The sequence below is a fragment of the Canis aureus genome, chromosome 26 (assembly GCF_053574225.1).
Source record: "Canis aureus isolate CA01 chromosome 26, VMU_Caureus_v.1.0, whole genome shotgun sequence".
Taxonomy (NCBI): domain Eukaryota; kingdom Metazoa; phylum Chordata; class Mammalia; order Carnivora; family Canidae; genus Canis; species Canis aureus.
Genome location: NC_135636.1, coordinates 23,660,522 through 23,682,824, shown reverse-complemented (window position 1 = coordinate 23,682,824; position 22,303 = coordinate 23,660,522). Strand labels below are relative to the sequence as shown.

The 22,303-nt window shown below is 48.7% G+C and overlaps 2 protein-coding genes across 6 annotated transcripts in view; both read left to right on the top strand.

The window, feature by feature from the left end:
- Positions 1–6,399, top strand: part of PTPRA (protein tyrosine phosphatase receptor type A) — a 171,004-nt gene extending 164,605 nt beyond the window's left edge. For all 5 annotated transcript variants that reach the window (XM_077872420.1, XM_077872418.1, XM_077872419.1 and 2 more), the window contains 2 exons: positions 4,866–5,001; positions 5,761–6,399. In XM_077872420.1, the coding sequence (XP_077728546.1) occupies positions 4,866–5,001; positions 5,761–5,771 (147 nt within the window). In that variant the 3' untranslated portion in view covers positions 5,772–6,399. The remainder of the gene's footprint in view (positions 1–4,865; positions 5,002–5,760) is intronic.
- A 7,336-nt stretch (positions 6,400–13,735) lies between these two features.
- MRPS26 (mitochondrial ribosomal protein S26) lies at positions 13,736–15,676 on the top strand. The gene is made up of 4 exons (XM_077872424.1): positions 13,736–13,985; positions 14,080–14,226; positions 14,320–14,443; positions 15,148–15,676. The coding sequence occupies exons 1-4, from the start codon at positions 13,774–13,776 to the stop codon at positions 15,283–15,285; spliced, it is 621 nt and encodes a 206-aa protein (XP_077728550.1). The 5' UTR covers positions 13,736–13,773; the 3' UTR covers positions 15,286–15,676.
- Positions 15,677–22,303: the final 6,627 nt, after the last annotated feature.

Below are 22,303 nucleotides of genomic sequence, written 5' to 3'. Positions count from 1 at the left end.
TGCAAAAATTAATGAGGAATCTGCTTATATACTGAGTATGGGTTAATCCTCTAGATGTATTGCTTTGTGAGCAAAATAAATGGGACATAGGGAAAGAACATGTGTTTCTGTTGGGGGGCACCTGGCTAGCTCAGTGGGTAGAGCATGCAACTTTTGATCTTGGGTTGTGAGTTTGAGCCCCATATGGGGTATAGAGATCATTTAAATAAATAAACTTTTGAAAACAATATATTTTTCTATTGGTATATGCATAAAAATATCTCTGGAAGGACAGACAGGTGAGGATCTGAGGACATTGGCACTTTCCCAGGAATGCATCCGAAAGCAAAAAAATGGAATATGAAAGAAGCTTTTCATTTGGGGGGCTGTTTTGAAATTTGAACTATGCTAATTTATTACCTATACAAAAGAAAGTACTTTAAAAATATTTTAAAGAAATAAATGGGCTGTGGACTGTGGGCCCCCGGGGTCGGTGAAGGATCTCAAGGTGGCTGGGCAAAAACTTGCTCTAAAAACCATTGACTGGGTAGCTTTTGGGGAGATCATACCCCGAAACCATTGCCAACTCCCTGAAATCCTGGAATGAGATGCTTACCTCCAGGTTGGCTACTCTTCCTGAGAAACCACCTGCTATCAACTGGGCTTACTACAAGGCCAATGTGGCAAAGGCTGGCTTGGTAGATGACTTTGAGAAGAAGTTTAATGCCCTGAAGGTTCCTGTGCCAGAGGATAAATACACTGTCCAGGTGGATGCTGAGGAAAAAGAAGATGTGAAAAGCTGTGCTGAGTTTTTGTCCCTCTCAAAGGCCAGGATTGAAGAATATGAAAAAGAGCTGGAGAAGATGAAGAACATAATTCCGTTTGATCAGATGACCATTGAGGACCTGAATGAAGTCTTCCCAGAAACCAAATTAGACAAGAAGAAGTATCCCTATTGGCCTCACAAGCCAATTGAAAATTTATAAACTTGAGTTGAGAAAACCCTGGCCTTCATATTATAAATGTTGGACATTAAAAATAATGATATGGAAAAAAGAAAGAAAGAAAGAAAGAAATGGCAAAGTGCACCAACTAATACAAATGGACAGTAAACATGAAAAGATGCTAAACTTTACTAGTAATACTCTGAGAAGTGAGAATGAAAACAGCGCAGCATGGCTTTGTGCCCATTGGATTGGCAAAATCACAAAGATTCCTTGGCGGCACGCCTGGCTGGCTCAGTCAGTAGAACATGCAACTCCTGAACTCGAGGTTGTGAGTTTGAGCCCCACCCTGGGGGCAGAGATTACTTTAAAAAAATTAAAAACTTAAGAAAAAATAATTCTTTGGCTTGTCCAGATAAATCCTTCCTTCCCTACACTTTTATTGTCTCCCTTGGTCACCCTCTCTCTGCAAACCCCAGATTCTCTAGCTGCCCTGCATCAGCACCATGCAGCTGAATGAGGCTGAAAAAAAGCACCAGGTTGCAGGCTTCGTTTTACCTTCCTGACCACTGGCCTTGTATTAGGCCCTTAGTTTCTGCACCCTCCATTCTTCCAGACCATGGCTGGACATATTAGGGCCTGGTGCCAAATCTGGCCTGCTGCCTGGTTTTGTGTGGATCTGCGAGCCAAGAACTGTTTTCACGTTTTAAAATGTTAAAAAAAAAAAAAATCAGAAGACGTATTTAATGATATGAAGATTGCATGAAATTCAAATTTCATTGTCCATATATAAGGTTTATTGTAACATAGCTCTGCCCTTTTGTTTATGTACTGGCTGCTCTCGTGCTCCAGCAGCAAAGAATTGAGACCATATGTGGTGCCCTCCTTGTCTCACACTGCTGCCCAGCATACAAGAAGTCAGAATTGTGCAATTAGAACTTGATTTTTTTCTCTTCTTGGCAAAACCGAAGATATTTTCTATCTGGCCCTTTACAGAAAACCTTGCCAGCCTTTGTCCTAGATGATTAGTTCACACCTCCTCTCAAACCTAGATACTATCACCACCTTTTCTGTCATCATATTTAAGAAAAGACGCTGTTTCTGTTTGACTAAGAATAGAGAAGCAATCAGAACTTCCATATGCTCCCAGCACACTACTGCCCATCTCCCTGCAGTGGTGCTGTGGACCCTGATTCCCTCCTGTTCAGTGGATGAGTTGTCTGACCCCTCTCTGAAGCCAGCTGCATTAATCATTAATTATCTATTGCTATGTAATAATATTATAACTTGGCATCTTAAACTTAGCATCTGAAAACAACACACATTTATCTCACAGTCTCTGTGGTCAGCAATTGAGCACATCTTAGGTTAGTCCTGTGCTTCAGGGTCTCACAAGACTGCAACCAAGGTGTTAGCCAGGGCTGTGTTCCCATCTGAGGCTCAATCAGGAAGGATCCATTTCTAAGCTTCCTTGGTTGTTGGTAGCATTCAGATCCCTGTGGGCTGCTGGACTAAGGGCCTCTGTTGTTTGAAAGTCCAAGTGGAAGTTCCTTGCCACCTGGACCTTCCCAGGGTGGTTGCTTGCTTCTAAGTCAGCAAAAAAGAGAATGTCTCCCTGCAAGACAGGCATTATGATCCCATGTAACATAATCACATACATGTGGTTACATGCATCTCATCACACTTGCCATTGACGCTGGTTAGAAGCACCTCACACATCCCGCCTACATTTTTGGGGAAGAGATTGCACAAGGGCATGAACACCAGGGGGTGGGGTTTGGGGGGCCACGGTAGGGTTTGTCTGCCATACCCACTGTCCACTTGGATATTGGTTCCATCCCCTTTTGTCCTTTCCTCTGGATAACTACCATCTTCATACAAATATGCTATAATTTCTCTCATTTTAATATTTTAAAAACTCTTACCTCTCATTCCCTTCCAGGTACCATCTATTCCTCTGTTTTCCTTAATAATAAAGCTTCTCAAAAGATTTGTTCCAACTAACTCCCCACTTCCTTTCTTCTCATTCTCTCTTGAACCCATTCTACCCGCCCCCCACATTCCATTGCAGCTGCCTCTATGAGGGCTACTTGGTGACCTCCACATTGCCGATCCAGAGATTATTCTGTCTTGTTACCTTTATCAATATCAAACACAGTTGACCACTCACTTCTCTATGGAATGCTTTCAGCAGAGCTTCTCTCCTGGTTTGTGTCCTCATTGGCTGATCCTCTCCATTTGTGGTCCAGGACCAAGATAGACTTCCTTAGATCTCTTCTTTGTCAACTAACAGCCACTCCCCTAGGTGAGCCCATCTTGTCTGCTGGATTTCGTACCAACTCCTGTGTCATTACCACCATTTCACCCTCTCCCCTAAACACCAGATTTATATGTCTAGTTACCTACTCAACATTTCCACTAGGGTATCTTCAGTTGAAGGAGTTCAGATCAGGGGCACCTGGGTGGCTCAGTGGTTGAGCATCTGACTTTGGCTCGGGGTGTGATCCCGGGGTCCTGAAGTCAAGTCCCACATCAGGCTCACTGCAGGGAGCCTGCTTCTCCCTCTGCCTATGTCTCTGCCTTTCTGAGTTTCTCATGAATAAATATATAAAATCTTTAAAAAATAAAAAAATATATTAAAAAATAGTTGAGATCAGAACTTCTCATCTTTACTTCTAAGCCTACTATTTGCTCAGCCTTCCCCCAATCAACAAGTGGCATTTCAGTCCCCCAGCTAACTCAGATGAGAAGCCTTGAAGCCATACTGTTCTTATTTCCTCACACATGTACATCAAATCTCCAGCCTTGCTCTACATGGAAAATAGTTTGAGAATTATTTCTCATTCCATCCACCAGCAGCACCCCTCTGTCTAAGCCACCATCCGCTCTTCCCAGTAGTTATACTGGCCTCATTCGTTTCCCTATCCCAACCTTCCCCCTGTTCACAACACAGTAGCTAGAGAACTAGAGAAATCCTTCTAAAACCTTCAGTCAGGCCACATCACTTAGAATCCTGACAGTGGCTCACAAGGCCCAACTTGATCTGAGCTCTTGCCCAGGCCAGGCAGGTGTACCAGGGGGTTGACAATCTCCCTGAGGGCACTGACCTCACCCTTATCATTCTCCTTCCTTCTTTCTGTCCTTCCGTCTATCAAATCCAGCTACACAGCTCCCACACCTAGATATCCTGCCTCGTGCCTGAGATACTCCTCTCCCAGACAGCTGTTGGGCCTTGTCCTCACCTTCAGGTCTCTGCTCATGTGACACTCACTTAGAGAGCCTTCCCTGACCACCCTGCCTAGAACTCCTGTTCCTCTTTTTCCTTCCCACACTATATATCTTATTGTTTGGGCATATTGCTCCCTACCACAACTCCTGCCACACAGCAGGCACTCAATAAGGGTCTAGTGAATCACCTGATGACACTGAACATGGTGGATAGTGTCATAGAGTCTGGGTTCCTGGGATTTAGGAAGCAAATGAGAGGCATGGAAAAGAATCAGCATGCGCACACACACACCCTGTAGAGGCTCAGGGTTTATCAGGAAAAGAAAGAGAAGACTAGAAACCCAACAGGAGTGGGCAGCAGGACAACTCAGGCACATTTATAGATAGACAGTGAAGGCTCAGTGCTGGGTGAGAGGGAGTGTGCAAGAGGTTCTTCCACCACTGTCCAGTGGGCAAGTCCCGCAAGCAGACAAAGTGGGGCATCAGAAAAGGCAGCAGGGGTACTCCTTCCTCTCCAGAGCAGTATGAGTATGGGGCTTATGTGGAGAGGAGCAAATCGGCCCCTGTCTCTACCCTACCCCACCATCTCCATTAGATGACAGCCCTTCCCATGAGCACCAGCCTCCACCTTGGCCTTTTTGTGCTCAGTGCCACTGTCTTCACCTGATCAGCACAGTGGACTGTAACAGATGTGGTATGTCTGCTCTATTATAGCGCGGGGGCAGGACGGACGGGGACCTTCTGTGCCCTAAGCACAGTCCTGGAACGGGTGAAAGCAGAGGGGATTTTGGACGTCTTCCAAACCGTCAAGAGCCTGAGGCTACAGAGGCCACACATGGTCCAGACACTGGTAAGCTGCCTGCACTACCACCGCATCTATAGACCTTCTCTGTGAGGGCTAGCCCAGTGGGGGAGGCTCTTCCAGGGGGCCCATCGTTCCCCCAAGGTGCCCCAGCTAGAATAAGCCTTGGTGACAGAGCAGAGGGACACAGCCCTATCACCAGGAAGAGAATTGAGTGGCCTCGTGAAGACTAGAAAGAGGTGCTTGGGTACCCCATAGGGCTTGTCTGCACTCTTCCATGGGTCCTGGGATAGGAAGACTCAGGTATGCCGCCTCTACTGCTCAGGCTCCTGACTGTCTCATTAACCAGTAACCACTGAGTATGGGGACAAGCACCCAAAAGGGCCCCTGAACCTCGGAGAGCAAGACATGTATGAGGGGAAAGAAAAATACATTTTAAGAGGTTTCAGAATTGGTGAGGCTTTGAGAGCCAGAGCACCTGCAGTCTGGCAACCATGGTGAGGTGCAGGCCACACCCAGCCATCTCCCCACCTGCTTGGTCTGCCAGCCCTGCACACTCCTGTCTAACTGCTGCAAACCTAGGACCACATCTTCCTTTCTGGTCACCTCCATCAGGACAAAATTAGCTATACTCAACCCAGAAGGGGAACGCTATCAGAACTTCGCAGGCAGGTCAGGGCTCAGGTGCAAGTCCAAAAACATTCACTTCCCTCAGGTTCCCATCTTTTAAAAAACTGGTCTGTCAGGAATTGCACGTACCTGATTCTCTTCAATAACGGTGGCTTTTCCCCTCCTTTTGCTCTACAGGAACAGTATGAGTTCTGCTACAAGGTGGTGCAGGAATATATTGATGCATTCTCAGATTATGCCAACTTCAAGTAAGAGGTGATGAGATCCAGTGGACAGGAAATTTGCCTTTAATATTTTGTAATATTCTGTTTTGTTAATATACCCAAAATTGTGTATATATCTTATAACTGTTTTAGAAATTGGTACATAGGCTTCTATTACCTATTAGGTGGAGATTTTATATGTAAATGTGTTAGTACTGATAGTCCTTTTTCCAATGTTTTATTGGGGAATTAAATAGTGTGATGTTTGGATTGATATCGTGAAATCCTCTGCCTGGAAATTGAGCTGTATTACTCTTTGGTTTAGACATCTTTTCCTAAAGAAGGAACACAAAATTCATTCCAGGTAGCTCAGCATCAACTAAGAAAAAAAGCACAAAGTTCTCAGAGCTCTTGAGGAAATTGGTTGTCCTGGTGCCCCCACTCCCTCACCCCTTTCAGGTTCTTATTCCCTTCCTGCTCTGTAAATAATCCCTCCCCATTCCACCCTCCCCACCACCACCACCACAACCTACTGTGGGGAGTAAAGGAACCAGAGCGGTATCTCTGGCAACACACTAGGGATTATCAGGTAATAAAAGCTTTGACTCCCTGAGGAAGCGTCTCCCTTTGTCTGGGGTGGGGCAGCCATACCAGGGCTGGGGCTCTTACCTAGGCCACTCCTGGCCCTGCTTATTAGTGTTCTGTCTCAACTGGTCTCACAAACCGCCATCCTCTCAACTCCTTTCCAATGGCACAGCCTCTCCAGCTCTCAGCTAGTTGCCAGGACTCACCTTTCGTTCCCAACACATCTTTGGTACAGTGATCCCAGCCAGCCTTGCTCCCTGGAAGATGGCCAACATCCTCAGTGTTTCCCTGGCACAGGGGCATGGAAGAAAGAGGAGATAGCTGACTAAGTCCAGTCCAACTTCACTGGTGCTTTGCTATAAAATTGTCTGGATTGTGTCACTATCCAGGATAAGTCTTTATACCCACACTTACTAGATTAAATAGCTTTCATTTCCTTTTATATCTGCCCTCATTTCCTGGACTTTTATATGGAAGTGTCTCAGATCCAGAGGCCAGGATAGTAGGAGTCTTCAATTCCAACTTGATAGCAAGCCTGACATTATATAAAAATGTCTGGCATTTGTGTTTTAAGTCATGTGGATGTTCATTTATTTCTCATGTAATGGTATGCTCAGTCCAGAGACCCAGTATTCTCCCATCTTGTCCCAGTGCCCCTTAGAATGTTATTCCTTTTTGTTTTGTTTTGTAAGATTTTATTTTTTGGTTCATGAGAGACAGAAAGGCAGGGAGCCTGCTACAGGGCTTGATCCCAGGACCCCAGGATCACGACTTGAATCAAAGGCAGATGCTCAACTACTGAGCTACTCTGGTGCCCTTAGAATGTTGTTATTGTCCTCACAGCTGAAGCTGGATCACGGTCTTTTCTTATGGACAAGCAAAAAGAAAATAGAGAGCAAGCAACTTCATTTTTAAGGACATGAAGAAAAGTTCTTTCCATTTTCACTCCTATCCTATTGGCCAAAACCTAGTCATAAGGCTACACTGTGTGACTATAGGAATGTTGGGAAATGTAGTCTTTAGTTGGCACAGCTGGGAGGGTGGGTCTGTTCATTGCCTCTTACCCTCATGAGCAGCTCATCATGGGAACAGGAATGTGAACTGGTTGCCACAGCTGTCAATACAGGGCTAAGAGAGTCTTACAACCCATGGGGACTTTCTCAAAGAGCAGGGTCAGGCCCTGGGCTACTCAGGCTGTCAGGAGTAAGAAGTGGCACCACAGCCCAAGCCATGGGAAGCACAGTCAGAGGTCATTGCTGCTGTACTTGTTGGCAGAGGTGGGACTTGAGCTGGATCCAAGGGATGCCAGAAATGCGGATGAGTGAAAGGAGGCAAAGTCACATGGAACCACATTACTGAAGGCCTCAGAACCCTACAGAAGGTGAACAGGTGTGGTGGCTTTAAGATGGGAGCCAGGTTCAGCACATACTCAGGATATCTTCAGGAGGCAGGGGCACCATAACAGACAACCTCTGGAAGTTTCTGAGAAGTGAGTGGGTGTCAGAAGTACTTAGTCCTTCTGTAAGAACTAAGGAACTCCAAGTAACAATAAATTCAAAACTCAGTGGTTTTCAAAGAAGCATGGGCAAATTAAGCAATCTGAGAAGGATTTCTGATGAGAGGTGCCATGTTTGAGAAGGAGACCCTGGCTCTATGCAAGCTACAGTTTGGTGCCTCTGTGACCAAGTCCTGGCAGGTGGAGGAGGCCACAGGCCTTGGGTCAGCAAGCTATATAGCAAATCTGTAGGAGAGCCCCTCACGTGTCCTGGGTTGCCTCCTTACCTCCCAGCAGGCTGCCTACCTCCTGTTGCTAGGGCTGGTGTGGAGCAGCTTACTAGTGTGTACAAGGGTTCCTACCGAAGGACTGATTACCAGCTCACCAGAGTGGCCTGGCTACTTCCCCTTTCTGTTGAAATCCATGCAGATTTGCTTGGTGACTGGGTGTGTGTGTGTGTGTATATATATAAAATTTAAGATTATTATTTGAGAGAGAGAGAAACAAAACATGAGCAGGGTGGAGGGCCAGAGGGAGAGGGAGAAGCAGACTCCCCACTGAGCAGGGAGCCCAATGTGGGGCTCCATACCAGGAACCTAAGATCATGACCTGAGCCAAAGGTAGATGCTTTACCAACTGAGCCACCTAGGCGCCTCTGGGCAGTATTTTAAATATCACCTGGCTGCTAAACAGATGTCTTCAAGCAGGACTTGCACTGTTGAAAGAGACATAAACCTGACAGGAACTAGTCAAGGCTAAGGGGTAAGTGTATCAGGGTTCACACCACACAATTGTGTGGGCACAGCAGGGGTGACTGCTTCATCCAGTGCCCGCCCCTCAGTTGGTCAGCTGTGCTGCATGGAGTTAAAGCTAGAGCCTGTGAGGACTTCTCAGAACAGGGAGCGAGGCATCCAGTGCCCACTGTGCTCAGACCCCAGTTCATCAAGTCAGCGCCCTCATGGGCGTTCAGTTTCCCTCAGCACTCCACCACCAAAAGCGTAAGTCTTTGGTTTTAATTTTTAAAAAAAAAAGGCACCTCCACCAGGCCTGTAGTCCTCTGCCTTTGTGATAGACTCACTCGATCTTCTGTCACACTTTATCCAGAATCCTATCCCAGATTCCCATGTTACCTCTTGCCAAGGATCCACTCTCTGCCCTCTGGCTCCTTCCTCCCTTCTGACTTTATCCTCACTCTGTAGCCTCTGCTCCTCCTCTCTCCATCCTCAGAGCCCAAGCATTCCTGTGATCTGTATGCTGTGGACCTTCAGCCCTACCCCAGCCCTGAGCTACAGGTCGGCATAGCCTGCTTCCTGCCAAGTGACTGCAAAAGGTGACCCACAGGTACCTGTCTCACCCATGGTTGAGGGGTTCACCTGGTCTCTCCAGAGTCTACCATCCCTTCCTGCAGCCTTCCAGCATTCTCTGCACCTCTCTCCCTCCACCCCTAGCCCGGGGATCCAGACCCACTGGCAGTTCTTGTGTGGACTCTTCTCCATTTCGTTCTTACGTGGGAGCACCGCAGCTACCCTGTGTGCAGACCCTAGCTAACTCATTGTCATCCTTTGCCCAGACCATCTGATCAGGGGTTTGTGTCCCTCTGCTCCAGCAGCACCTGAGCACTCAGCTCTAAGCCTCTGCTTTCCCAACTGACTACAAGCAGCTCCCAGACAGATGAAGTCCTGTCCTCCAGGCAAGCATGAGTTGGAGCTCAGTGGTGAACAACCAGCTTTCTGTGCCCTGCTGAGAGGGATACGAGGATGAATTTTAGAGTCTGTAATCTGGAAGAGGACAGAAACATTCTTGAAAAGCTATGTATGTTGCCAGAAAGAAAGGAACCAGAGCGTCCCCTGGGAAGCTTAATTCTGATTTGAATTTTTTAGGAAAAACTACAAACAAATTACAGAAAAAAAAGGCACCCCATTCCTCTTTTAAAATAAACACAGGGGGGATCCCTGGGTAGCGCAGCGTTTTAGCGCCTGCCTTTGGCCCAGGGCGCGATCCTGGAGACCCAGGATCGAATCCCACGTCGGGCTCCCGGTGCATGGAGCCTGCTTCTCCCTCTGCCTATGTCTCTGCCTCTCTCTCTCTCTCTCTGTGACTATCATAAATAAATAAAAATTTAAAAAAATAAAATAAAAAATAAAATAAAATAAACACAGGGGACTTTGAATAAAACATTCTGTAAGCCCAAACCAGAACTAAGCTAGTTTATTGAACTCCATCATTTTTACTAAACCACAAATGTTTCTCTAAAAATTACTTGGTTAACCAACACATATAGGAACAAAGTGTATTATTTCTCCAAACAATTTAACTATATAATCCACATATTGTCTCTGGTCTCCACTAAATATAAATCATTTTGGAAATTCATGTCCAGGCACCCATGAATGACTGGTGCCCATTAGGCCATCCCCTCCCCCATCTTTGCCACAAGATTTGACACACCTACTCTTTTTTTTTTTTTTTTTTAAGATTTTATTTATTTATCCATGAGAGACAGAGAGAGAGAGAGGGGCAGAGACACAGGCAGAGGGAGAAGCAGGCTCCATGCAGGGAGCCCGACGTGGGACTCAAACCTGGGTCTCCAGGATCAGGCCCTGGGCCAAAGGCAGCGCTAAACCGCTGGGCCGCCCGGGCTGCCCACACACCTATTCTCCTAATGACTGGCTACCACAACACCAAGCCTGACCCTGGCTCTTGCATTTGTTTAGCCCAAATGCAGAGATTGGCTATTAATCCTATAAACAGGCCTCTGCCCTCCTCCTGTCCCCCATGCTAATAGCTGGTGGTGAAAAGCTGGGCTGACGCAGATTGATAGGTGGGGGCATGTTTCAAGTGCCCTAGGTTAGCTGTGTCCAAGTCCATGAATAGTCCCTTGGCTGAGCACAGAATGGGGAGGGCTTGGAACCCTGAGAGGCAAAACTATTCCTACCTCCTGCTCATTCATAGTCCTACCAGCTACTAGCCTGCAGATGCTGTACTACCCCCTTAGCAGCCCCCCCCCCCCCATGGGCTGGCTGGGAGGAAAGAGAAGCTGCCTGGGGGTAGGTGTGCCCCACCCAAACCTGCCTCCATCTGGAATGATTCATCACTAGTGCCCAGGTGTATGGATGAGGACCGCTCCATCCAGCCTATTTTGCAGTTTGGCAGACAAGCCTTCAGGCCCTCGTAGACTCCCCCAGGCATTTCCCGCCCCCCAGGCTACTGTTTGTTTCTGGATCAGAGAAGACCAGGCTTTGTAGGCCAAAGGGCAGGAGCTTGAGGATGCAACCTGGGAGAAGGGAAGTGATTTTTCAGGGCCTGGCCAGGCTGGAGCAGGAGTCTTAGTACTTCAGATCCCTGGGAGGGAGAGGGAGCAATTTGGTGACCCCAGGGCCAGTGGCTAAAAATACACTAGGAACATACACTGATAAGGGTGTTGGGTGGCAGGCTGCGCCCCCTCCCTCTTTGAGACATCACTGAAGTGCGTGGACCAGGAACAGTGTAGTGTCTCCTGATCAATAAATCCTAGCACTGGCTGTCTCCAGGGTGGCGGGGGATCCACTGTCACCTGGAGGAGCCACCTCAAGGAGCCAGCTCCTCCATAGCTTTCCCTCAGTAAGTAAAGAGGCTGTTCTCCCCAAAGGCTGGGACTCCTGGATGGAAGTCTGTCCTGCGTGTATGACACACTGTTCTTCTTCTCCCTCCCAAGTCCCTCTACCCCGAACCATGTCCCAGGAAAAAACCCTTTACCTTTCTCTCTGCACCACTGTTCCTGTGCCTGCTGCTTTTAGCATAGGAGGGATGAGGGGTGGAAGCACTTGCCCAACCCCGGGCAAGTGTCTGCCTGTGTCTCTGCCTCTCTCTCTCTCTCTGTCTCTCATGAATAAATAAATAAAATCTTAAAAAAAAAAAAAAAAAACACTTGTCCATGTCACCACCACATCCATTCCACACCCCCAACTGCCATGGAAGAGAGATGACAAAGGACAGAGGCAGCATGCCATGCACCAGGTGCCCCAAATGCCCCTACACTGCTGCCTGGCCCTTGGAGAGCTTCCCTTACCTCTGTTCCTCTTCCCAACCTTCTCCCACTTCTAGAATCCCTGAAGGAGGGAGGGGTAGGCCTGACAGACAAAGGAAGGCCCTCTGCTGGCAAGGCTGGGACCCTCTGTGTCCCAGGAGGTTCTGGGGAAGGCTAGTTGCCAGGAGCCTTTGGGGTCCAGATCCCAAGAGTCTTTGGATGAGGGGCAGTGAGGGAAGAGGGAAGGGCATTAGGAAACACAAGCTATCCTTGAAGTGCCAGGTGTCTAAGGGGCCCTGGAAGAAATGGAAAGAGTTATGGATGGAAGCGCCTGTCGTCTTGAGTGCTGTTATCCAGGCTAGGCTTCCTGCTGCTGCTGCTGACTGTTCATTTTGGACCCTCGAAGGCTCAGCACTGGTCCCATGGCTGGTACCCTGGAGGAAAGGGAGCTTCCAGCTCAGCCCAGCCACCCCCACCTGCCCCCCAGGTGGGTTAAAGGTATCCCCCGCCTGAGTGGGAGGAAGAAGGTATTAGCTGGGGCTCCTTCACCTACTGTGAGCCTAGGGTGGGAGCAGTGGGCAGGCCACAGCCTTGGCTCGTTTCTGAGGAAGGGTCCTGGGCACTGCAGCAAACAGCCCAGACCAGACCGCCCATAACCTCCCAAGCAATTCCCTGGCTCCCCCTGAGAACAGTGTGCCCTGGGAGGGCAGAACTACAGGCTGGTGGCCCCTCTGTAGAAAGCAGCACCTGGTGCAAACACTGCTAGTAAGTACAGGGAGAGGCCTGGCATTGGCCAGCAGGGGCCATTGTGGCTAAGGACTTGGGGGATATGTGGACAAAAGAGGGGAGTAATGAGCTAAAACTGAGACGACCCCTGGGCACACAGCAGGATGCTATCTGCTATCCTTCCTATTTCCCAGAATTCTAGACAATTTATGATAAGATACTTATGTTAAATTAAAAGAAGTAACTAGTGGAGTGGAGAGAATTCTACTGAAAACCTCCATAAGACAGTGGCTGTACTAGGGTCCTCCAGGCTTCTTTCTTGTCAAGAGAAGCCCATATGTCCGGAGGTGAGCAGCCCCTCAGTGAAAAGAGGTGAGGGGTGTGAACTTACACTATTAGGTAAGGGGGTCCCAAGAACCAAGGCTGACGCACTAGAAATGCAGTGATTGCAGAAGACCAGTGTGCAGCGATGGATTATTATTACTATTTTGCATTTATTTTAAAGTGCACGGGAAAGCCATAACTGAAGGAGAAAAAGTAAATTCGTATTAGGCAAAAACATTACGTAATTTAAGTTGGTGTGAGCTCAGGTTTTTACAAACCAGGTTTGTTTGGGGTGGGCAACGCCCAGGGAGCTCCAGAGCCCCCACGCTGGGTTCCCTAGCCGGCGAGGGGGTCCTCAGGACGAGAGAGCAAGCTGGCCGCCTGGCGGACCAGGTCGGGAGAGGTGAGGGCGGGCAAGGTCGCAGGCGAGCAGCCTGGTCACCAGGGCGTCCTCTGAAATGATCACCTCCTCCCCCCACAGACTGGACCTAGAGCACCGCGCCCTGTCGCCTTCCAATAAAGATACGAAGCCCCTGAAGCTGCTGCTTCGAGCTCTCTCCTCTGTCCCGTCCCTCGCCCACCCGCTCTGAGACTCTCCAGCGCGGGGGTTGGGGGACGTGGGCCCCGCCCGCCGGCGGGAGGGACGCGGGGCGGGGCAGGCCCTGCAGGGAGGGTGCGGCCAAGGCCCGGGCCCGAGGACCCCGCGGAGGTGTGCCTGCGCGCGCCGCCCCGCCCTACGGGCTCCCGGGGGTGGGGGCGGGGCCCGCGGACTACGCGTCCCGTGGTGCCCCGCGGTCGTCTCCGGGCCCCGTGATGCCCTGCGGCGCGCCGGAACCGGGAAGGCTGCGGCCATGCTTTGCGCGCTGAGAGTTTGGGGCGCGGGTCCCCGGTGGGGGCCTCCGGCCCCGCTGCTGCTCCTCGTGCGCGGCCGCAAGACCCGCCACGACCTTCCGGCCAAGTCCAAGGTCGGGCGCGTGGCGACCCCGCCCACGGTGGATCCCGTAGAGTTCTTCGTGCTGACGGAGCGTTACCGGCAGTACCGCCAGACGGTGCGCGCCCTCAGGTGTGTGTGACGGCGGGGGCGGCCGCCGGCGCCGTGGGCTGTGAGGCGGAGGGCGGGCGGAGAGGGTGCCGACCGCGGGCCTGTCTCCGCCCAGGCTGGAGTTCGTGACTGAGGTGCGGAAGAAGGCGCACGAGGCCCGGGCCGGGGTCTTGGCAGAGCGCAAGGCGCTGCAGGATGCCACCGAGCACCGCGACCTGATGGCCTGGAACCAGGCGGAGAACCAGCGGCTCCACGAGCTGCGGTGAGTGGGCCGGGAGGCGGGGCAGGCCGCTGGTGGCGCGGGGCAGACCCAGCCGCGCGCAGTCTCAGCCTCTTGCCCTCGCCCCCACCCCAGGTTAGCTAGGCTGCGGCAGGAGGCGCGGGAGCAGCAGCAGCGGCAGGCGGAGGAAGAAGCCCGGCGGGCCCGAGAGGCCCAGGCCTGGGCGCAGCTCAAGGAGCAGGAAGTGCTGCAGCTGCAGGTGGGTCGCGTCTCCGGGCCTGGAGCTAAGGGCCGGGAACAACTCCTGGGCGGCAGTCCTGGGCGCGGCGCAGTGGGACACTGGCCAGCGCACTGAGGGAGCGAGCAGCCTGAGGCTCAGTTAGCAGGTGAGGATTTGGGGGAGGAGTGCAAAGAGAGTGACGGGCGCAGACACCCAGAGGTGAGAGTTGACTTTAGAATTGTAAAGTATCCGAGTAGCTAGGTGGCGGTAAGCCCGCCTCTTACCCCGGAAGGGCCCCCAGTTCCACAAGGAGTTGGTATTTTGTTTTGCGGGTATAGTCATTGAAGTGTTAATATTTTGGGCTAGGGTGGCAGGTGTGAGACTAAAAAGCAGGGAGACCATTTGGGAGTGATCCATTAAGAGTGGGTGAGGTCTGAATTAAAGTAATGGGGGGGTGCGGAGAACAAGTTTGACAGAGATTAACGAGGGACATTGAGGCAACATTCAACCCAGTGGGACTCGAGATTGTCACAACTGGTGTGCTTGGAGTTCTGGCTGAGATGTCCAGTGGATAATTATCTAAGAGGAATATGATAAGGCTGCGTGATACTCTTCCACTGGAAGGTCACAGAGGACCTGGGCTCCAAGCATCCATCCAGAGGGAGAACTGGAGACTCAGTGGGCTAAAGGTCAGCAGGCCTGTGCTGGAGACTTCCATTCAGTAGCTTTCTGTCTCCCAATAGGAGGAAGCAAAAAATTTCATTACCCGAGAGAACCTGGAGGCACGGGTGGAAGAAGCATTGGACTCGCCGCCGAAGAGCTACAATTGGGCCATCACCAGGGAAGGGCTGGTGGTCAGACCACAGCATAAGGGCTCGTAAGGGTCCAGAAGGACAGTGCCCACCCAGGGACCATGTATGTATGGGGTAGGAGGGTTGGGCCTGATCTGGAATAGATCTGTTGATGTTGCTTAGGAAGAAGGAGGCTCAGCCTATTCCAGTGTCCTCCTCACATTCTGCCCTGCACCCACCACCTGGTTGGCAGTTCCCATACATACTGTCCTGTTCTACACCCATGTACGACTCAGCAAAGCAGCAGACCTTAGAGGTTTCCAGCTCACAGTGGCTCACAGTGGCGCAGAATGGACCACAGTCCCCTCGATCAACTCGGTCTAAGTGTCATCAAGGACATGGACAGAGGTTGGCAAATTACAGTCCTTTGGCCCAGTTTGTCCTACTGCCTGTTTTTGTAAATAAATTTTATTGGAACACAGCTACATTCATTCATTGACTACTTTCACACTATAATGGCAGAAATGAGCTGTGTAACAGACTATTTGACTTGCAAAGTGTAAAAAATATTTGTTACATGGGTTTTTTTTTTTTTTTTTTTTTTTTTTAAGATTTTATTTATTTATTCATGAGAAACAGAAAGAGAGAGGCAGAGACACAGGGAGAGGGAGAAGCAGACTTCATGCAGGGAGCCCAATGTGGAACTCGATACTGGGACTCCAGGATCACACCCTGGGCTGAAGGCAGACGCTCAACTACTGAGCCACCCAGGTGTCCCATGTTACATGGGTTTTTAGAGAAGTTTGCCAACTCCTGATCTAGAGCTTTAGGACTCTAGCCAGAGTATCCAGGTAACAAAGGGGCAGCAGAGACACAAGCTAACCACTGGCCAAAGACCCGCTTCTGCTTGATCCTAAGATTTGCCAGCTGAGGTCTGGTGTGCCCAAGGCACAGAAGTAAGGAAGAAACCCCATTTCTTTATCAGTGGCCCTTTCTACCCAAGGCTTCCATGACCCACATGGCCCTGGCACTACCAGCTTCCTTGGACTACACACCATATTGGTACTGGCAAAAGGCCTGATTGACCTTTAGAAGATCAATGTGGCTTATCTAGCACTTGGACCAAACGCTATGGGTACCAGAATTGTAATTGAAATTCACAAGGTTCAACAAGTGAACATATAGATTTATGGCCCCTATTCAAGCATAAGTCCTCGTGTCTTTCAGAGTCAGAGCTGCTGGCCCTTTGTCACTAATTCACCTGAACTTGCCCAGATACCACCAGAGGAAAATGAACAGAATCCTAGTTTCTTTCCCCAACTCCCAGGTTGTGGAGACAGTCTGGAAACCCCTAAAACATGAAAACCTTTTAGGGAATATGTGCCATCCTTCAACATTCAAGTGAGGTAGCAGGTATAGAGGTACAAGCAGAGGGCTAATAGTTATACTGCCTTGCACCCAGCCTCCATCAGGCCCTGCACCCCTGAAGGCAATAACCTCCCTCCCCAGGCTGATGTGGGTCATCTTTCCTCTGGTGCTGAGCCCAGGCACAGGACGGTGTAGTCTTTAGTTTCAGATGCTCAGTATAACTTCTGAAGTGAAAGCTGATGGGTGCACATCATAGACCATGGATCAAGACAACTGTGCCCGTAGCCTTGGGATTTGTTGTGAGAAGTGGACCATTTGGTCCCCTGCAGTGGAAGTGTTTGGTGAGCTTTACACATGGGACACAGCCTGTGTCAGAAAGTCCAGTTTCATTCTTGTTAAAGTCCCTGGCTTTCTGCACCAGAATTTGGACACAAGCTATTTCTCTTCAGGTAGAAAAGACTGTGTCAAACTTTCTTGAAACTCTGTCTTTGGGCAGCTTTTCCTTTACAGCTGTCCTTTAGTGTCCTCCATGAGGCTATAAGTCCTTAGCATTCACTGCTGATGTCAGTATATCATGTGGAGCCACCTGTAAACCAAGCTTCAATGTTTTTATCCTTCACCCACGGCCATCTTCTTACTGGTATAGACACAGATTAGGCAGCTTACTGGTACCTTCAGGGTTAAAGCAAGCCCAATCTCATCTGTACCTGCATCTCATGGATCATAGAGTGCTGTTAGGTGCACAGGTAAGCTCAGATCTTACCTGGTCCAGGTTGCAGAGTTATGTGGTGTCCCACAGAAGAATGCTTTATCTCCAATAGAACCCTGATGGCCTCAGAAACACCAGGGCCTCTTCTATTTTGTGGGCAATATGCAAACGTAAGTGCTTTCACCAAGACTTGAGGCCTACCTACCATGATTTATGCATTGTGAGGGTAGATTGAGGGACAAGATTTGTGTTTCACTTGGAGAGGTATGCTGACCCCCCAGGAACTTTGCTGGGTGGGCAATTTTTCCCTGGGATTTATCTCTTGAGTCAAGCATGGGTGTTTTACACCTGGATTCCTGTCCTTTCCAATTCTCCAAGATAAGGAACATGACATCAGTGAAGTGGACGACCATGATGTCCTGGGGTGGGTGGCCAAGGTCTTAGGGATTAGGTTGTACAAAACTAGAGCTGTTGGGGTGCCTGGCTGGCTCAGTTGGTAGATCTTGGGGTAATAGGCTCAAGCCCCACATTGGGTGTAGAGATTACTTAAAATCTTTAAAAATAGGGCATCCCTGGTGGCTCAGCGGTTTAGCGCCGCCTTCAGCCCAGGGCCTGATCCTGGAGACCCGGGATCGAGTCCCACATCAGGCTCCCTGCATGGAGCCTGCTTCTCCCTCTGCCTGTGTCTCTGCCTCTCTCTCTCTCTCTCTCTCTCTCTCTCTCTCATGAATAAATAAAATCTTTAAAAATAAAACACTGCAGAGTTGTTCATCTCTTGGACTGGATGGCAATGGTATACTGCTGCTAGGTAGAAGCAAACTGCTTGTACTAGTCCAAGTGGACAGGGAAAAGAAGAATGCATTTGCCACATGAATGGGCACTGGGTACTTCTTAATCTCTTCCATCAAAGAGGCCACAGTAGACCTGAGTAAGCCTTAGGTCATTCCCCATATTTTTCCAATATACTCCAAATTTTCTGTGTGGAACATACTTACAGGTGTCAAATATTCCCTGAAATCTTTGGGAGTTTCCCCCTGAACTTAGGCCCCTGATTGTCCCTGGCACAAGTACAGTTTCTTCCTGGGAAACAAGTCCCGCTGACTGATGAAATCAAGACCATTCTGAATTCTGGCAGGAAGAGTCAGCTTGGAACTCTCTTGCTTTCCCAGACAGGAAATCAAAAGCAATGTTTACAACCCCAAGTCCTGAGACTGGCATTTCTCTCATTGGTTGCTTCAACAAATATTTCCTTAGTGCAAGTAAGTGCATAATCCATATATGTGAACATCCATGTCAAGAAACAGAATACGGTCCCAATTCATTGTTCCATTTCCAAGGCCTTGAAATCAGGAATCTGTAAGGAAAAACACTGCTGTCGTAAAAGTGCCCAATAAAGACAAGGTCAGAGCTGCATAGGTCGACCCTCACCAGTACTCCACAGTGGCCCTGTGAGTCATAGATCTGATAATCTTCCCCAAATGTTTTGGCATTTCTCCTTGCCAAGGGTAAAAACACGGATAAGTGGTTGGGGCACCTGGGTGGCTCAGTCAAGTAAGCATCTGCCTTTCAGCTCAGGTCATGATTTCAGGATCCTCGGATGGAGCCCTGAGTCAGGCTCCCTTCTTGCTCAGTGAGGAGTGCTTCTTCCTTCTGCAATTGCCCTTGCTTGTGTGTGATCTCTCTATCAAATGAATAAATCTTTAAAAAACAAAAACACACAAGTAAGTGGTTGAAAGTCTCTGGGAAGTTGTGTTACATTTTACAGTATTTTTTTAAAGATTATTTATGTATTCATGAGAGACACACAGAGAGAAGCAGAGACATAGACGAAGAATCAAGCTTCATGCAGGAAGCCCGATCCAGGATTCAATCCCAGATCCCGGGATCACGCCCTGAGCCAAAGGTAGACACTCAACTGCTGAGCCACCCAGGTGTCCCTTCTTTTTTCTTTTCAATGCTGCCTCCTGGAGGAGAGAGATGGTCCAGGAGTGGGATTTTGTGTCTGATGATTTCATAACCACTGTGACATCCTATGAGTGGCTGGTCAAGGTCTTTTGAGTTTGACACCTAAATGTCAGTCCTGGCTACTGCACCTTTGCCCACCACTGCCAGACCCCAAGCCCTCAACTGCTGATGCTGGCTTATCTGCTGCTGCTGTCAGAATTGCAGTGCCCAGGCAGAAAGGCAGGAACCACTCAGGGCTTCCAGAGTGCCCCGGAATCTGAGGGAAAACATGAATTCATCCTTTGGCTGTAAAAACAAATCTTGCTAGAGACTCCTAGGTTACTGTCATAATGAAAACCAGCTGGCAAGGAAAGCCTGAGAATATGGTGTACAAACTTCCAAGCCACCTGTGGAACGGAGTGTTATGGATGAACAACGTAGAAGCACTGTTTCTCACAACTTAAAGTATTTAGGGCAAAATACGCTGAATTGTATTGCAGGGACTTTTTAAAAATAAGGTGAAATGAACTGTGGGAGTGTAATACATTCTGAAAATTAGGAATTTATGTTTTCTGAATTTCTGTAAAACGTATTGATAGCTACATCACTTGTGTTTTTTTGGATTTTTTAAGAGTGGGGAGGGGCAGAGGAAAAGAGAATCTTAAGCAGATTGCAAACCTAGCATGGAGTCCAACAAGGGACTCTAACTCAAGGATCCATGGGATCCCTGGGTGGCTCAGCGGTTTAGCACCTGCCTTCAGCCCAGGACCTGATCCTGGAGTCCCGGGATCGAGTCACACATCGGGCTCCCGGCATGGAGCCTGCTTCTCCCTCTGCCTGTGTCTCTGCCTCTCTCTCTGTGTCTCTCATGAATAAGTAAATAAAATCTTAAAAAAAAAAAAAAAAGGACCTTGAAATCATTACCTGAGCCAAAATCAAGAGATGCCTGACTGAGCCTCCCAGGTTCCCCTTTTCTTTTTGATTCTAGCCATTCTGACAGGTGTAAAGTGATCTCTCATTGTAGTTTTGATTTGCATTTTTCTGATAAGTAATGCTGAGCATCTTTTCAAGTGTTTCTTGGCCATCTATTGTATGTCTTCTTTTTTTTATAGAAGATCTTTTTTTTAAGATTTTATTTATTTATTCATGAGAGACACCGAGAGAGAGAGAGAGAGAGGCAGAGACAGAGACAGAGGCAGAGGCAGAGAGAGAAGCAGGCTCCTTGCAGGGAGCCCAATGCAGGATTCGACCCTGGGACTCCAGGATCGTGCCCTGGGCCAAAGGCAGGCGCTAAACCGCTGAGTCACCCAGGCGTCCCCAGTGTTATTATTTTTTTAATGAAACTAGATAATGGCATCAGATCGTACAATGGACCAAGAAGAATTACTTGCTAAATACCGTCAAATTGGGAATGAATTGCTGGAAGAGGCGAAGATCTGACCTGCAGCTCCCCTTATCTCCAGCAGAGGGCAGTCTTATCAAGGTGGTGACAGGGCCCTCAAAAGTAAAATTTGACGGCTGTAATCCCTGATTTAGGATGGCTCAACTTTACAATGGTATTATGTAGCAATACACCTTCAGTAGAAGCCACAGTTTGAATTTTGAATTTTGATTTTTCGTTGGACCAGCGACATGCGATCTGATACTTTGATTTTGCTGGGCAGCAGCTGCAAGGTTTCCCCTCTCTCAGAGGTTTAGGTGACCATCTGGGTGCCACTGCTGTTACTCTGCTGCCACCTTTGCCACCATTTTGGCTGCCATAGCATCAGGGGGTGGGGAGTAAATGAAAAAGTGGGGGGACTTCCTCACTTTGACTTTCGGAGACAATTTCCTTACTCCTCAAACCAGAGAGGACTTCTCTCGGAATAATTTCTGTCCACACCTGATACACACTTTGAGTCCTGGCTGGGCTATACTGGAAGGGAATAAAATGGTCAACTCATCACTAGTGGCCTGGAACTTCAAATTCCACTCTCTCTTCCCACCCACCTGCTACCATTTACGTTTCAGAGTCCTCATTTAGCCACTCCATGCATTCTGTGCAAAATTATAGCATACTGGCATTTCAGTGAGAGACGCAGGATGGAGTATACATGTTTGATCTTCTGCAGAACAAGAAACTTCTTTTGTTTTAAACGTTTTAACTAAAACATACATACTTAAAAGTGCACAACATCTACAAAGTAAGCATACTGCAAAATAAACACCAGATCAAGAAATCGAAGCCTCTGGGGCATCTGGGTGGCTCAGTCGGTTAGGCATCTGACTCTCCATTTCAGCCCAGGTCATGATCGCAGGGTCTTGGGATCCAGTGTGGTCCTGGGTTCTGCGCTCAGTGAGGAGTCTACTCCCTCTCTTCCTCTGCCCTCCCCCCCACTCTTTCTCTTTCTCTCTTAAATTAATAATCTTTTTTTAAAATTTAACTACCTCTCATGCCTTCTCAAGCAAGACCTCCTAATGAGACCCCTTCTTCTCTCATTTCTAACGCAAGTTGAGTGTGTCTCTCTTTGAACCTCCTATAAATGAAATCACACCTTTCTCTTCATACACATTCTTCCATTTAATACAGTGACCAGGGATCCCTGGGTAGCTCAGCGGTTTGGCGCCTGCCTTTGGCCCAGGGCGCGATCCTGGAGTCCCGGGATCGAGTCCCACGTCAGGCTCCCAGCATGGAGCCTGCTTCTCCCTCCTCCTTTGTCTCTGCCTCTCTCTCTATGTCTATCATAAATAAATAAATAAATAAATCTTTAAAAAAAAAATTTTAATACAGTGACCATAGGACGTTTTCACACATAGTAATAGTTTATTTTCATTGCTTTATGGTGTTCTGTGCAAAATTTATTTAGTCCACTTTGCTGTTGACGGACACCCAGATTGTTTCCACTTCTGGGTTGGGGCTGTTACAAATAGTGCCACCACGATAAGCACTCTCAGACATCTTTTGATGCTCAGGTGTGTTTTTGGAGTGGAATTGCTGGGTCGTGTGGTAAGTACATGTTCAGCTTTAGTAACACTGCCAAAGAGATTTCCCAAGTATTGAAGCAGTTCACACTCCTGCCAGTAGTGTATGAAGGTTCCTGCTGTTAT

What these genes read in the sequence shown, in the direction of transcription:
- MRPS26 (XM_077872424.1), top strand. Translation starts at nt 13,774, where the DNA reads ATGCTTTGCGCGCTGAGAGTTTGGGGCGCGGGTCCCCGGTGGGGGCCT. An exon ending in CAGCGGCTCCACGAGCTGCG is followed by an intron (nt 14,227 to 14,319) that starts GTGAGTGGGCCG and finishes CCCCCACCCCAG; the next exon opens with GTTAGCTAGGCTGCGGCAGG. An exon ending in AGGAAGTGCTGCAGCTGCAG is followed by an intron (nt 14,444 to 15,147) that starts GTGGGTCGCGTC and finishes GTCTCCCAATAG; the next exon opens with GAGGAAGCAAAAAATTTCAT.